The sequence below is a fragment of the Triticum urartu genome, chromosome 7A (genome assembly GCF_056163025.1).
Source record: "Triticum urartu cultivar PI428250 chromosome 7A, HENAU_Tu73, whole genome shotgun sequence".
NCBI classification, from domain to species: domain Eukaryota; kingdom Viridiplantae; phylum Streptophyta; class Magnoliopsida; order Poales; family Poaceae; genus Triticum; species Triticum urartu.
In genome coordinates, this window is record NC_141879.1 from 44,046,126 (window position 1) to 44,063,444 (window position 17,319).

Sequence of the window (17,319 nt, forward strand, 5' to 3'; positions counted from 1 at the left end):
GATGGTTATGTTTCCTAACCATAAACAAAAGAGTTGTTATTTGATTAACGGGATCACATCATTAGGAGAATGATGTGATTGACATGACCCATTTCATTAGCTTAGCACCCGATCGTTTAGTATATTGCTATTGCTTTCTTCATGACTTATACATGTTCCTATAACTATGAGATTATGCAACTCCCGTTTACCGGAGGAACACTTTGGGTACTACCAAACGTCACAACGTAACTGGGTGATTATAAAGGAGTACTACAGGTGTCTCCAAAGGTACATGTTGGGTTGGCGTATTTCGAGATTCGGTTTTGTCACTCCGATTGTCGGAGAGGTATCCCTGGGCCCTCTCGGTAATGCACATCACTTAAGCCTTGCAAGCATTGCAACTAAATGAGTTAGTTGCGGGATGATGTATTACAGAACGAGTAAAGAGACTTGCCGGCAACGAGATTGAAATAGGTATTGGAATACCGACGATCGAATCTCGGGCAAGTAACATACCGATGACAAAGGGAACGACGTATGTTGTTATGCGGTCTGACCGATAAAGATCTTCGTAGAATATGTAGGAGCCAATATGGGCATCCAGGTCCCGCTATTGGTTATTGACTGGAGACATGTCTCGGTCATGTCTACATTGTTCTCGAACCCGTAGGGTCCGCACGCTTAAGGTTACGATGACAGTTATATTATGAGTTTATGCAGTTTGATGCACCGAAGGTTGTTCGGAGTCCCGGATGTGATCACGGACATGACGAGGAGTCTCGAAATGGTCGAGACATAAAGATTGATATATTGGAAGCCTATGTTTGGATATCGGAAGTGTTCCGGGTAAAATCGGGATTTTACCGGAGTACCGGGAGGTTACCAAAACCCCCCGGGAACTACATGGGCCATGATGAGCCTTAGTGGAAAAGAGAAGAGGCATCCCTACATGGGCCGCGTGCCCCTCCCCTCCCTTGGTCCGAATTGGACAAGGAGAGGGGGCCGGCCCCTCTCTCTCTTTTCCCCCCTCCACAAGTCCTATTCCAACTAGGATTGGGGGGGGGGAATCCTACTCCCAGAGGGAGTAGGACTCTCCTGGCACGCCCTATGTGGCCGGCCAGCCCCCCCCCCTTGGTCCTTTATATACTGAGGCAGAGGCACCCTAGAACACACAAGTTGATCCACGTGATCTATTCTTTAGCCGTGTGCGACGCCCCCAGCACCATAGTCCTCGATAATACTATAGCGGAGTTTAGGCGAAGCCCTGCTGCTGTAGTGCATCAAGATCGTCACCACGCCGTCGGGCTGACAGAACTCTTCCCCGACACTTTGCTGGATTGGAGTCCGGGGATCGTCATCGAGCTGAACGTGTGCTAGAACTCGGAGGTGTCGTAGTTTCGGTGCTTGATCGGTCGGATCGTGAAGACGTACGACTACATCAACCAAACGCTTCCGTTGTCGATCTACTAGGTATGTAGATCACACTCCCCCCCTCGTTGCTATGCATCACATGATCTTGCATGTGCGTAGGAATTTTTTTAAAATTACTACGTTCCCCAACAGTGGCATCCAAGCCTAGGTTTTATATGTTGATGTTATATGCACGAGTAGAACACAAGTGAGTTGTGGGTGATATAAGTCATACTGCCTACCAGCATGTCATACTTTGGTTCGGCGGTATTGTTGGATGAAGCGGCCCAGACCAACATTACGCGTACGCTTACGCGAGACCGGTTCTCCCGACGTGCTTTGCACAGAGGTGGCTTGTGGGTGACAGTTTCTCCAACTTTAGTTGAACCAAGTGTGGCTACGCCCGGTCCTTGCGAAGGTTAAAACGGAGTCAAATTGACAAACTATCGTTGTGGTTTTGATGCATAGGTGAGATTGGTTCTTACTTAAGCCCGTAGCAGCCACGTAAAACTTGCAACAACAAAGTAGAGGACGTCTAACTTGTTTTTGCAGGGCATGTTGTGATGTGATATGGTCAAGACATGATGTTGAATTTTATTGTATGAGATGATCATGTTTTGTAACCGAGTTATCGGCAATCGGCAGGAGCCATATGGTTGTCGCTTTATTGTATGCAATGCAATCGCGATGTAATGCTTTACTTTATCACTAAACGGTAGCGATAGTCGTAGAAGCACAAGCTTGGCGAGACGACAACGATGCTACAATGGAGATCAAGGTGTCACGCCGGTGACGATGGTGATCACGACGGTGCTTCGGAGATGGAGATCACAAGCACAAGATGATGATGGCCATATCATATCACTTATATTGATTGCATGTGATGTTTATCTTTTATGCATCTTATCTTGCTTAGTTTGACGGTAGCATTTTAAGATGATCTCTCACTAATTATCAAGAAGTGTTCTCCCTGAGTATGCACCGTTGCGAAAGTTCTTCGTGCTGAGACACCACGTGATGATCGGGTGTGATAGGCTCTACGTTCAAATACAACGGGTACAAAACAGTTGCACACGCGGAATACTCAGGTTATACTTGACGAGCCAAGCGTATACAGATATGGCCTCGGAACACGGAGACCGAAAGGTCGAGTGTGAATCATATAGTAGATATGATCAACATAATGATGTTCACCAATGAAACTACTCCATCTCACGTGATGATCGGACATGGTTTAGTTGATTTGGATCACGTGATCACTTAGAGGATTAGAGGGATGTCTATCTAAGTGGGAGTTCTTAAGTAATATGATTAAATTGAACTTAAATTTATCATGAACTTAGTCCTGGTAATATTTTGCAAATCATGTTGTAGATCAATAGCTCGCGTTGTTGCTTCCCTGTGTTTATTTTGATATGTTCCTAGAGAAAATTGTGTTGAAAGATGTTAGTAGCAAAGATGCGGATTGGATCCGTGATCTGAGGTTTATCCTCATTGCTGCACAGAAGAATTATGTCCTTGATGCACCGCTAGGTGACAGACCTATTGCAGGAGCAGATGCAGACGTTATGAACATTTGGCTAGCTCAATATGATGACTACTTGATAGTTTAAGTGCACAATGCTTAATGGCTTAGAATCGGGACTTCAAAGACGTTTTGAACGTCATGGAGCATATGAGATGTTCCAGGAGTTGAAGTTAATATTTCAAGCAAATACCCGAGTTGAGAGATATGAAAGTCTCCAACAAGTTCTATAGCTAAAAGATGGAGGAGAATCGCTCAACTGGTGAGCATGTGCCCAGATTGTCTGAGTACAACAATCGCTTGAATCAAGTGGGAGTTAATCTTCCAGATAAGATAGTGATTGACAGAATTCTCTAGTCACCATCACCAAGTTAGTAGAACTTTGTGATGAACTATGATATGCAAGGGATAACGGAAACGATTCCCAAGCTCTTCGTAATGCGGAAATTGACGAAGGTAGAAATCGAGAAAAACATCAAGTGTTGATGGTAGACAAGACCACTAGTTTCACGAAAAGGGCAGAGGGAAGAAGGGGAACTTCAAAAGAACAACAAGCAAGTTGCTGCTCAAGTGAAGAAGCCCAAGTCTGATCCTAAGCCTGAGACTAAGTGCTTCTACTGCAAAGGGACTGGTCACTGGAAGCGGAACTACCCCAAGTGATTGGCAGATAAGAAGGATGGCAAAGTGAACATAAGTATATTTGATATACATGTTATTGATGTGTACTTTACTAGTGTTTATAGCAACCCCTCAGTATTTGATACTAGTTCAGTTGCTAAGATTAGTAACTCGAAACGGGAGTTGCAGAATAAACAGAGACTAGTTAAGGGTAAAGTGACGATGTATGTTGGAAGTGGTTCCAAGATTGATATGATCATCATCGCACACTCCCTATACTTTCGGGATTAGTGTTGAACCTGAATAAGTGTTATTTGGTGTTTGTGTTAAGCATGAATATGATTTGATCATGTTTATTGTAATACGGTTATTCATTTAAGAGAATAAATTGTTGTTCTCTTTACATGAATAAAACCTTATATGGTTACACACCCAATGAAAATAGTTCGTTGGATCTCGATCGTAGTGATACACATAATCATAATATTGAAACCAAAAGATGCAAAGTTAATAATGATAGTGCAACTTATTTGTAGCACTGCCGTTTAGGTCATATTGGTGTAAAGCGCATGAAGAAACTCCATGCTGATGGGATTTTGGAATCACTTGATTATGAATCACTTGATGCTTGCGAACCATGCCTCATGGGCAAGATGACTAAGACTCCGTTCTCCGGAGCGAGCAACTGACTTATTGGAAATAATACATACTGATGTATGCGGTCCGATGAGTGTTAAGGCTCACGGCAAGTATCGTTATTTTCTGAACTTCACAGATGATTTGAGCAGATATGAGTATATCTACTTGATGAAACATAAGTCTGAAACATTTGAAAAGTTCAAAGAATTTCAGAGTGAAGTGGAAAATCATCGTGACAAGAAAATAAAGTTTCTACAATCTGATCGCGGAGACAAATATTTGAGTTACGAGTTTGGTCTTCAATTAAAACAATGTGGAATAGTTTCACAAACTCATGCCACATGGAACACCATAGCATAATGGTGTGTCCGAACGTCATAACCGTACTTTATTGGATATAGTGCAATCTATGATGTCTCTTACCGATCTACCACTATCATTTTGGGGTTTATGCATTAGAGACAGCTGCATTCACGTTAAATAGGGCACCATCTAAGTCCGTTGAGACGACACAATCTGAACTGTGGTTTGGCAAGAAACCAAAGTTGTCGTTTCTTAAAGTTTGGGGTTGTGATGCTTATATGAAAAAGTTTCATCCTAATAAGCTCAAACCCAAATCGGAGAAATATGTCTTCATAGGATACCCAAAGGAGACTATTGGGTACACCTTCTATCACAAATCCGAAGGCAAGACTTTTGTTGCTAAAATCGGAGTTTTTCTAGAGAAAGAGTTTCTCTCGAAAGAAGTGAGTGGGAGGAAAGTAAAACTTGATGAGGTAACTGTACCTGCTCCCTTATTGGAAAGTAGTTCATCACAGAAATCTGTTCCTGTGACTACTACACCAATTAGTGAGGAAGCTAATGATGATGATCATGTAACTTCAGATCAAGTTACTACCAAATCTCGTAGGTAAACCAGAGTGAGATCCGCACCAGAGTGGTACGGTAATCCTGTTCTGGAAGTCATGTTACTAGACCATGACGAACTAGCGAACTATGAGGAAGCGATGATGAGCCCAGATTCCGCAAAATGGTTTGAGGCCATGAAATCTGAGATATGATCCATGTATGAGAACAAAGTATGGACTTTGGTTGACTTGCCCGATGATCGGCAAGCCATAGAAAATAAATGGATCTTCAAGAGGAAGACGGACGCTGATAGTAGTGTTACTATCTACAAAGCTAGAATTGTCGCAAAAGGTTTTCGACAAGATCAAGGTGTTGACTACGATGAGATTTTCTCTCTCGTATCTATGCTTAAGTCTGTCCGAATCATGTTAGCAATTGCCGCATTTTATGAAATCTGGCAAATGGATAAACAAAACTGCATTCCTTAATGGATTTACTAAAGAAGAGTTGTATACAATGCAACTAGAAGGTTTTGTCGATCCTAAAGGTGTTAACTAAATATGCAAGCTCCAGCGATCCATCTATGGACTGGTGCAAGTATCTCGGAGTTGGAATATACACTTTGATAAGTTGATCAAAGCATATAGTTTTATACAGACTTACGGTGAAGCCTGTATTTACAAGAAAGTGAGTGGGAGCACTACAACATTTCTGATAAGTATATGTGTATGACATATTGTTGATCGGAAATAATGTAGAATTATTCTGCAAAGCATAAAGGAGTGTTTGAAAGGAGTTTTTCAAAGAAAGACCTCGGTAAAGCTGCTTACATATTGAGCATCAAGATCTATAGAGATAGATCAAGACGCTTGATAAGTTTTTTCAATGAGTACATACCTTGACAAGATTTTGAAGTAGTTCAAAATGGAACAGTCAAAGAAAGAGTTCTTGCCTGTGTTGCAAGGTGTGAAATTGAGTAAGACTCAAAGCCCGACCACGGCAGAAGATAGAAATAGAATGAAAGTCATTTCCTATGCCTCAGCCATAGGTTCTATAAAGTATGCCATGCTGTGTACCAGATCTATTGTATACCCTACACTGTGTTAAGCAAGGGAGTACAATAGTGATCTAAAAGTAGATCACTGGACAGCGGTCAAAATTATCCTTAGTGGAATAAGGAAATATTTCTCAATCATGGAGGTGACAAAAAGGTTCGTCGTAAAAAGTTACGTCGATGCAAGCTTTGACACTGATCCAGATGACTCTAAGTCTTGATCTAGATACATATTGAAAGTGGGAGCGATAAGCTAGAGTAGCTCCGTGCAGAGCATTGTTGACATAGAAATTCGCAAAATACTTACGGATCTGAATGTGGCAGACCCGTTGACTAAAATTATCTCACAAGCAAAACATGATCACACCTTAGTAAACCCTTATGGGTGTTGATCACATATCGATGTGAACTATGGGTGTTAATCACATGGTGATGTGAACTATTGCTGTTAAATCACATGGCGATGTGAACTAGATTATTGACTCTAGTGCAAGTGGGAGACTGAAGGAAAGATGCCCTAGAGGCAATAATAAAGTTATTATTTATTTCCTTATATCATGATAAATGTTTATTATTCATGCTAGAATTGTATTAACCGGAAACATAATACATGTGTGAATACATAGACAAACAGAGTGTCACTAGTATGCCTCTACTTGACTAGCTCGTTAATTGAAGATGGTTATGTTTCCTAACCATAAACAAAAGAGTTGTTATTTGATTAACGGGATCACATCATTAGGAGAATGATGTGATTGACATGACCCATTTCATTAGCTTAGCACCCGATCGTTTAGTATGTTGCTATTGCTTTCTTCATGACTTATACATGTTCCTATAACTATGAGATTATGCAACTCCCGTTTACCGGAGGAACACTTTGGGTACTACCAAACGTCACAACGTAACTGGGTGATTATAAAGGAGTACTACAGGTGTCTCCAAAGGTACATGTTGGTTTGGCGTATTTCGAGATTAGGTTTTGTCACTCCGATTGTCGGAGAGGTATCTCTGGGCCCTCTCGGTAATGCACATCACTTAAGCCTTGCAAGCATTGCAACTAAATGAGTTAGTTGCGGGATGATGTATTACAGAACGAGTAAAGAGACTTGCCGGCAACGAGATTGAAATAGGTATTGGAATACCGACGATCGAATCTCGGGCAAGTAACATACCGATGACAAAGGGAACGACGTATGTTGTTATGCGGTCTGACCGATAAAGATCTTCGTAGAATATGTAGGAGCCAATATGGGCATCCAGGTCCCGCTATTGGTTATTGACTGGAGACATGTCTCGGTCATGTCTACATTGTTCTCGAACCCGTAGGGTCCGCACGCTTAAGGTTACGATGACAGTTATATTATGAGTTTATGCAGTTTGATGTACCGAAGGTTGTTCGGAGTCCCGGATGTGATCACGGACATGACGAGGAGTCTCAAAATGGTCGAGACATAAAGATTGATATATTGGAAGCCTATGTTTGGATATCGGAAGTGTTCCGGGTGAAATCGGGATTTTACCGGAGTACCGGGAGGTTACCGGAACCCCCCGGGAGCTAAATGGGCCATGATGAGCCTTAGTGGAAAAGAGAAGAGGCAGCCCTACATGGGCCGCGCGCCCCTCCCCTCCCTTGGTCCGAATTGGACAAGGAGAGGGGGCCGGCCCCTCTCTCTCTTTTCCCCCCTCCACAAGTCCTATTCCAACTAGGATTGGGGGGGGGGAATCCTACTCCCAGAGGGAGTAGGACTCTCCTGGCACGCCCTATGTGGCCGGCCAGCCTCCCCCCTTTGGTCCTTTATATACTGAGGCAGAGGCACCCTAGAACACACAAGTTGATCCACGTGATCTATTCCTTAGCCGTGTGCGGCACTCCCAGCCACCATAGTCCTCGATAATACTGTAGCGGAGTTTAGGCGAAGCCCTGCTGCTGTAGTGCATCAAGATCGTCACCATGCCATCGTGCTGACGGAACTCTTCCCCGACACTTTGCTGGATCGGAGTCCGGGGATCGTCATCGAGCTGAACGTGTGCTAGAACTCGGAGGTGCCGTAGTTTCGGTGCTTGATCGGTCGGATCGTGAAGACGTACGACCTACATGAACCAAACGCTTCCGTTGTCGATCTACTAGGTATGTAGATCACACTCCCCCCCTCGTTGCTATGCATCACATGATCTTGCGTGTGCGTAGGAAATTTTTTGAAATTACTACGTTCCCCAACAGTCCAGGTCCAGCTGCATTATGTAAGTTTATGTGCAATTTCTTTCTTGAACGCAACCTCCCATGCACTGCGTAAACCGTGACTTCACCGTCTGGATTTTGTTTTCATTAAGTGGAGCTACAAAGGAAAAGGAAAACAGGCCGCTTGCATGTGCTTGCTTGCCAAACCTTGCATTTGTAAAATAGAAATTGTAATATGTGTATGGGGGCCATGGCCCCCTTGACCCCTCCCCTATATCCGCTAATGAATCAAATCATTTGTATTAGTGATAAATCTCAGGAGTTGCTTCTTTCGAGTTCGTGGTAGGTTTTAGAAGGTTTGTGTGAATGTTCGATTTGTGTAAGTGTCCACACAAAGAAAAATATGTCAGCTAAATGGTGCAATAAGAATCATATATGACCAATAGGCTTCCTATTGTTCGAAGAAAAACCTACATACACAAGCTTCCTATGATGAGTATAAGGGCCAACTCCCTATCCATAACCTATGAGTGTTATACTTAGGGAAGGGCAGTTACCAATCCACAACAAGGGGTTCAGTGAGGCATTTTCATCCATCTTGAACTATCTCCATTGCACATACATAGTTTGCGTGAGACATCTGTAGCATACTTGCATAATAAATTTTTCCTGCCTATGTTTTATCTTTTCTCTTTTTTATCCTTACTCTATAGAATAATTCGGGATTTCAAATAAGTTGTAATTTTTTCAAAAATGGTTTTTTTATCAGGAAGTACTAAAATGTCAATGAATAATTTTTTCATGATTTTGAATAATGTTCGGGAAATAAATAAATGTCCGTGGATTCAAAAATAGTTCGTGATTTTGATTTTTCTGGGAAATCTAAAAATGTTCTTGATTCTGAGAATTTTTTGCATATTCATTTTTTTCATGAATTAAAAAATATTTTTGAAATTAAAAAAATGGTTACCAATTTCAAAAATTGTTCCCATATTACCGAAGGAGTTCATAAATTCAAAAAATTATCATTGAACCGAAAAGATGTTCATGCATTTCAAAAAATGTTTCTAAAAAAATGTTCATGAATAAAATCATTGATGCAAAAAATGTTTACCGGTTAATTAAAACTTTCTCTAGTGTCATAAAAATATTCAAATCAATAAGTGTTTCATAATTTGTAAAACAATGTTCGTGATTCAAAAATTATTCATGATTTAATTTTTTTCCTAATATGATTTTTTTACAATTTGACTTTTTATTTGAAGACTTTGAATAACGATAATGAATACGAAAATATGCCTGATTTCATAACAAATTCACGAATTTGGAAGTTGTTCGCAAAATGAAAAATAAAAAGAAAGAAAACACATAAAAGATAAAGCAAAATTAAAATGAAAAGATAAAGCAAACATGAGATTTAAAAATAATAAAAATAAATGAAAATAGAAAATGAAAAATCGGTTAGAGCGAAGATGAAAAAAGCCAAAAAAATGAAAGAAAAATTAGAAAAAGACCGAATATTACGAAAGTAGGAGGGAGCTTGTTGGGCTGGCCCAAGTTTACATAGTGGGTGAGTGGGGGTACATGTTTGGTCGCTATTTGGTGGGCAACCCTATATCTCTCGCTTGGCTTGAGATGGAGATAGCCTGGCCTGAAGGTGACCGCGAGATGCGCCAGCCAAGTAACTGCCTACTTTTGCTTTTTTATGACTTTTCATTTTGTTTTTATGATTTATTTTTATATTTTAGTTTATACATCCAAATATTCTTAATATTTATATATATTACAAAAAAATTACATAAAACACTAAAAAAAGGTTAGTCATGCATTTGAAAAAGTTAAATGTGTATATAAAATGTTTCCGATGTTTACAAATATGTACAGTGAGTATGAAAAGAATTAGAAATAAAAATTATAGGTTTAAAAAAATATGAATAATGTATTTGGAAAATGAAACATGTATATAAAATGGTCATGATGTATACAAAAATGTATAATATGTATATGAAAATGTTCCTGATGTATCAAAAAATATAAGTTTAAAAAAATGTTAGTCATGTATATGAAAAATGTCAAAGGTGTATATATAAAAGGTTATACATGTATAAAAAATGTATCATGTAAGAAAAATGTACAATTTGCATGAAGAAATTAGACATCAAAATATATGTTTGAAAAAATTAGTCATATATATGAAAATGGTTAAAGTTGTACTTACTTAGAAAATATTATTTATATATATATATATATACCAGAATAGATATTGAAATATTTATTTAAAATTAATGTTCATCATGAATTTGAAAAATATTAAACATGTATGTAAAAGTTTTTTGTCATGTATGGAAAATGTATAATGCGTAAAACAATGTAGACACGTGGTGAAAATATAAAAGGAAAAATCAAAAGAAAACTAATAAAGAAACGAAAGTAAATAACAAAAAGGCAAATAATAAAACCAAGAAAACAGTGCAATAAGGAAAGAGAGAGGAAAAGCAAGAAAGAGTAAAAGTAAAAAAGGAAGAAACAAAAAAAATCTGTGAAAACCAAAAAAGAAATGAAGAAAACCAGTAAAAATGAAAATAAAACTAAGTCATAGCAAAGAAAAAATTGAAGAAAATCTATGAAAAAACAAAAATAACCAAACAAAAAAGAAAGAGAAAGCAGAAGAAAAGTACAACGAGGGAACCTTAAACGAGGGAGTCCTGAGCCGGGCCGCTCGTGCTGCGCCTGAATTGATAGCAGATTCCATCTTTTTTGTGTGTCAAGGTAGGCTTTTCTTTTTAAGACAAACTCTGAAGCTCTATTTAATTGTCACAGTGTTTACAGTCAGTGGCGGAGCTAGCAGCAGGTTAAGCCTGCGGCTATGCTATGTTGAGTGAAGTTGTTCCTAGGCCTGGGGCTATAGCCATAGCTGTCCCAGGGCTGTCTCCGTTTACAGAGACGAAAAAAAGATCATCAAGTTGGCCTAACCAAACATGAGAGCCAAACCCCGTGTCTCACAAACTTGTGGGCCTCGATATTTGAGCTCCTAACTCCATGAACTATATTCGTGTGAAGCGAGATATAACCGTGTGGGGTAGGGCGGGCCACGCGAGTGCGGCCATGGTCTTCGGGCCAGAACAGTGTGAAGTCAAACGGAGGAAAGATACCATCCGGCCCGAGAAACGGCAGCGTCGGCCCACGGGAGATGCGTGCCGCGGGGGACTAGACTCTCCGGCCTCTCTCCCCCAACAACCCCAAGGCCCCACGCAAACCTCCTCCCCCTCCCCTCCTCCGGCGAATCTCCGACGATGCTCCCCCCCGCCGGCGCATGAGCTTCCTCCGCGCGCTCGCCGACTCCCTCTCGTCGCTCCTCTTCGCGCCGCACATGGACGCGCCGGCGCCGTCGGCGGCGGCCGTGGTGGGGGAGCGCGTGGCCGTGAAGCTGCGGGGCTACTTCGAGCTGGCCAAGGAGGAGATCGACAAGGCCGTGCGCGCCGAGGAGTGGGGCCTCCCCGACGACGCCGAGGCGCACTACCGCAACGCCCTCCGCGTCATGCTCGAGGCCAAGGCCGCCCGCGTTCCCGACGCCGTCTCCTCCAGGTCCCCTCTCTGATTCCCTTCCCTCCGCTGCGCGCGCGCGGCTTGATTAGGGTTTGATTGAGGTCGCTGATTGGTGTGCTGTGTGGGGGGTTTGCAGCGAGAGGGGGCAGGTGAGGGTGTACCAGGACAAGATCGCCAAGTGGCAGACGCAGGTGGAGGAGCGGCTCAGGGTGCTCGGCGGGAGGAGCGGTGAGCCTCTCCCCCCCTCTTCGTTTTCTCCCCAGTTTTCCCGACTTATCAAGTTTGTGCGCATGTGAAACTTGTTCAGCGATGTGTGTGCACTTGTCAGTCCGAACACGTTAGAAGCAGCCAACATTCTTGTGATCGTAGCTGTAGTTTTGTTGTGTTAATCACTTCATAATTGTGTAAATTTAGGGGTTAATGCCTATATGATTCCATTAGTGAATTGTAATACATTTCCCTACTTTTGCGATTGTGGACTATAATTCATTGGGAGTTAACTTTAAGTAGTTTGATTTGATTGCTCACATAGGTCCTACATACATTTCCCTACTGTTGCAATTATGGACTTCAATTAGTTGGATTTTAACTTTGTTTCATTTTGTCTGACATTGTAGGAGCAGCTGCACCAGTCCCCAAGAAGGTATAAACTTCTAGTGTTGAATTTTTACACGTGGTACATGGTTTGCCTGATAGCTTCAACTGTCTAGTGTCTACTTGGTACATTCTGAATTGTCTTGTACCTAGCGTTTTAGTGAAAACGATTGCGGCATGTTATTTGCTTCCTTCCCGGTTAACAGCGTTTTACTGATCTGTTGATTTGGTACTGCTGCAGTGCTACTTTATCAATGCAAGTCTGCTTGCTATGGATATGTTGTTCTTGTGAACTCTTACGATTAGGAGTGCTAGTATAATGCATCTATTTGAGTTCTTGTTATGTGCGGTAGCAAACATTGATCAAAATAAGTTGTTGTAAGAAAAAGAAAGCTAGCTAGATGCCTGGGTTACATAGTTATATACATATTGAAGTCTATTTTCTTTTTAAGGAGTACTTTGCAGCGAGTGCATTGGTCGAAAAGTCCTCCATTACCATGTGCGCTATTTCTGCAGGTTGTTACAAACAATCAAGTAAATAGGCCTGAGAGACCAGCATCAACTAGCTTCCGTAAGTCAGCTGTGCAGTCTAACCCCACCTTTAACAGAGGTGGTCAAGCGTCCTCTCATCAGAAGAATAGCGATGGTGGATCCAAGCCAGTGCAAAGAGCTGGTGGAAAGGATGATGACAAACTTGTTGAAATGATAAATACGACAATCGTGGATAGAAGTCCATCTGTCAGATGGGATGATGTTGGTATGCAACCGTTGACTTTCTTTGTGCGCTCTGGCTCAAGCCCAGTTATTAATCATGGTGTCATTATTCTCTGGTTTGATCTGTAGCTGGTCTGGACAAAGCAAAGCAAGCACTCATGGAAATGGTTATCTTACCTACTAAGCGAAGGGATTTATTCACTGGTCTTCGGAGGCCTGCGAAAGGTAAACTTGTTCGTGTTGAAGGTTTCCTTTCTCTGGATCTTTTCTAAAATTCATAACTATTCTTCAGGGCTGCTTCTCTTTGGTCCTCCGGGGAATGGGAAAACAATGCTTGCCAAAGCTGTTGCGTCAGAATCTGAAGCAACATTTTTTAATGTTTCAGCTTCTTCGTTGACATCAAAGTGGGTATGTGGTTGCTATATATGTTACTTCGTCAGATACTTGCATATTTTGCTGTCTGAACCTTATTTCGTTGGCAAAAACAGGTAGGGGAAGCTGAAAAGCTTGTTCGGACACTTTTCATGGTTGCTGTCGAGAGGCAACCGTCTGTTATTTTCATGGATGAGGTCCTCATTACAAACCTTACCGTTCAAATTTTGTTGAAATTATGTACTACTCCCTCCATTCCTAAATATAAGTCTTTGTAGAAATTCCACCATGGACCACATACGGATGTATTTAGATGCATTTTAGAGTGTAGATTCACTCATTTTGCTCCGTATGTAGTCCATAGTGAAATCTCTACAAAGACTTATATTTAGGAATGGAGGGAGTAGTAATATTTATTTATTTATTTCTTATTATTAAGCTTGTCGATGTTATTTTGACCATGCTATCACTAGTTGTTCGGATAGGGAAATTGGTCGCTTGTCATATTTTCAGAATAGTTTTCTTTTGGAGTGTTTGATTTGTTTGAACCATGCGCTTGTTACAGGTAAAAGTGTAAATACATGCTTTTTCTAAATTTACACAGAATAGAAGTATGCACTACACATTGTACATATTCTGCATAGGCTTATGCACAAAGTTGCCGTTTTCAGTCAAATCTTCCTAGAAGTTTAGATGAGCAGTTGAGCACATATATGGTATCTGCATTCCTGCTATCTTAGTATAAGATCTTGAAATGCTATTTTTTCAGAAACACTAAGTACAAAGTACATTTCTGTTAACTTTTTTTTATGTATCCTTTCCCCTTTTGATTATAAAAGTGGGATCTGATGTGTTTTGTTGTATTTTACCTTACCATCCAGATCGATAGTGTGATGTCAACAAGGTTAGCTAGCGAGAATGATGCAAGCAGGCGTTTGAAATCTGAATTCCTTATCCAGTTTGATGGGGTGACATCAAACCCAGATGATTTAGTAATTGTGATAGGTAAGCATATCTTTCTTTTTTGATTGTTTAATCCTGGTTATCTTTTGCACTATGCTTGCTTCCAGTGAAAATACTTAGGACACAGCTATCATGTAACTATTAGTACTTAGTCGCAATCATATAATACAGAATCCCCATACTGTAAACATTTATTTGCTAGGACAGTAATTTGTGGACATGCAATGCTGTTTAGCATTTCTTCGCTGCTGCTATTATGTTATGCAGTATATCCTGTATTTTGATCAGGTCTATTGTGTATTCCCTCTTCGTGGTATAAAATCGCGGTTGAGTTCTGCAAATAAATGACCCTTGGAACCAATACTCAGTTCCTTCATTACTTCAGCAGCATTAGTTTAGGACATAGAATTGTTTTTGTCACGAGTTGTAGATTAGACATTTCTGAAACAGTTTGCAGCACAATAGGCACACCAGTTTGTGATCTCGGGTGATGTATAATTTGCCCTCATTGTAATTTGTTAATGAATCGATGAATACACATTTTATCACATAGGTATATCTAGAAAAACCATGGTACACAACAGATTTACTTATTTTTTTTCTTGTACGAAATTTTCTTGTTTATTGTGTGTATCTTCTATTAATGAAAATCATTTGGTTAGGAGCTACGAATAAACCACAAGAGTTGGATGACGCTGTTCTTCGAAGATTGGTAAGATTGATCTTACATATATATTTAGGATTACTGTTGCTGTTTGATGATGTCTACAAATTTCTTGCATCTTGCATTTAAAAGACCATGCACAGGAGTATGTGCTGCTTGGTGGCTGGTACCAGTTCTTGACACCTTTGCCCCCTACACAGGGTCCTGTGGCAACCAGAGAATTGTCGGGAACTGAACAGCAAAATTCTATCAGTTTTCTCTAGTTACAACTTCAAAATAGTGCCTTGCTATGGCTGCCAACTCCTTTTGATAGAACAAATTGAAAGCATTATTAAATAACTGTGTTTTCATGGAAAATATCAATTTTGCCGTGTCATTTTTGGACATTAGGGAACTAGTTTTCCTACTGAGTTTCTGGCACTTTATCATCCCCTATTTTGGCTTCGTTTCTATTATCACTATTTAAAATTGATTTCTACGTTCTCTGGCTACCAACTCCTGAATCCTGATAAAGCAAACTGAAAGCTATTGTTAAATAACCTTGTTCATGGAAAATAGCAAATGCTAGCATATCATTTTTGGACATTAGGGTATTTGTTTTCCCTACTGAATTTCTGGCACTTTATTACCCACTATTTTGTTTAGTTTCTATAATAAGCACTATTTTAATTTAGTTTCTGTTACTTCTTTAATGAATGTTATGTTCTATTCAACCATATAAACAGGTAAAAAGAATATATGTGCCACTGCCTGATCCAAATGTACGGAGGTTACTTCTGAAAAATCAGCTCAAAGGACAAGCATTCAAATTGTCCAGTAAGTTACTACTTTCCTTAGTTATACCTTCAGACACTTGCTCTGCTCAGTTGTTTCAGTGCCACTTTTGCTTCCTTATTTTCTGCATGTACCCCTTATTCACCCCAAAAGTACATTAACTAACAAACTAGGCACCTTGAAAGCAATAGTGTATGCATCACTATAGTTTACAAAATTGATTACTTTGTTTGCCATTCTGTGTAAAAGGTGAATGAACATCCAAACGTTTTTTATTGTAAACAAATTGTAGGGATTCACATACAGCTCATGAAAAATGAAACCTTGGCTTCTTCTTTTACTTTTGTGTCTGGTGTACAATTGCACAGCACATAGTGGTGTGATAGTGATGTCGAGGAAGCTGTAAGTTCTGTTTTTGCATATCATCGTACCGAGCCAGTATTTTCTATGCATGTAGCACGAGTCTAGTACTGCCCACGATGTTTGAACCTGGAATTGTTTCCTTGCAGATCATGATCTGGAGAGGCTTGCTGTGGAGACTGAAGGTAAATTCCACTTTCTGTTATATGTTCATTTCTGAAATGATGGCCGACAGTGGTCCTTGATGATGACACATATCTATATGTCCCTTAGGGTATTCTGGGAGTGACCTGAGAGCCTTGTGCGAGGAAGCTGCAATGATGCCGATCAGAGAGCTCGGTCCACAGAATATTCTCACCATTAAAGCAAACCAGGTTCTGAACTTTGTATACTAAACCGTCATGTTTGCTGTTTGAAATTGTTGGTAGAATTCTCGCGTGAGTGGTTGATGGCCAAGGATGAAGCACTAACTTTGTGCTTACCGTGCCGCAGCTGCGACCATTGAGATATGAGGATTTCAGGAGCGCGATGACGGCGATAAGGCCAAGCCTGCAGAAGAGCAAGTGGAATGAGCTGGAGAAATGGAACGAAGAATTCGGCGCAAGCTGACAAGAGTAACGCTCCCTCCTGTTGTGTTCATCAGACAGGTTTACTTTGGTCTGTATGTACATAAATTCCTCGCCGTAATTAAATGGCCACACACATATGCCCACTCGGGTACTTGATTTGTCACAACAATGTAAATGGTGTACAAGGAAAATCCCTCTGGCTCATGAGCTGTGCGGATGGGCGAAAATTACATATTAACTTATGCTGTATAAAATCAGCGCCTACACTACACATAATTTTATGCTTATGATTTCGTCTCCCTGATCGTGTAAAACAGCCGCAGTTTGCATTATCCAGCCATGTTCCTGTTCAACGTGCACAATCAATGGATCATAAACAGTACCTGCGAAGCAAAAGAAACCGGGACAGGAAGATATAGAGCATTTGGGCAGATGGCGACGGGTCAACCATTTGGAGGAATCCGACGTATCGGCCGTCGCCTTGACGTTTGCACCACCGTCGGG

General features: G+C 40.7%; 1 protein-coding gene across 2 annotated transcripts; it reads left to right on the forward strand.

Annotated features, from left to right (window-relative positions):
* The first annotated feature begins 11,456 nt into the window (after positions 1-11,456).
* Positions 11,457-17,114, forward strand: LOC125552498 (AAA-type ATPase family protein). Of its 2 annotated transcripts, none has more exons than XM_048716076.2 (13): positions 11,457-11,844; positions 11,942-12,033; positions 12,429-12,448; positions 12,916-13,156; positions 13,243-13,338; positions 13,406-13,521; positions 13,602-13,682; positions 14,367-14,490; positions 15,111-15,160; positions 15,838-15,928; positions 16,396-16,431; positions 16,520-16,620; positions 16,739-17,114. In XM_048716076.2, exons 1-13 carry the CDS (start codon positions 11,573-11,575, stop codon positions 16,853-16,855), a joined length of 1,437 nt encoding a protein of 478 aa, XP_048572033.1. In that variant the 5' UTR covers positions 11,457-11,572; the 3' UTR covers positions 16,856-17,114. The 2 variants fall into 2 exon arrangements, with proteins under 2 accessions (XP_048572033.1, XP_048572032.1); XM_048716075.2 differs by having other exon boundaries at positions 11,459-11,844; positions 12,423-12,448.
* The last annotated feature ends 205 nt before the right edge of the window (positions 17,115-17,319 follow it).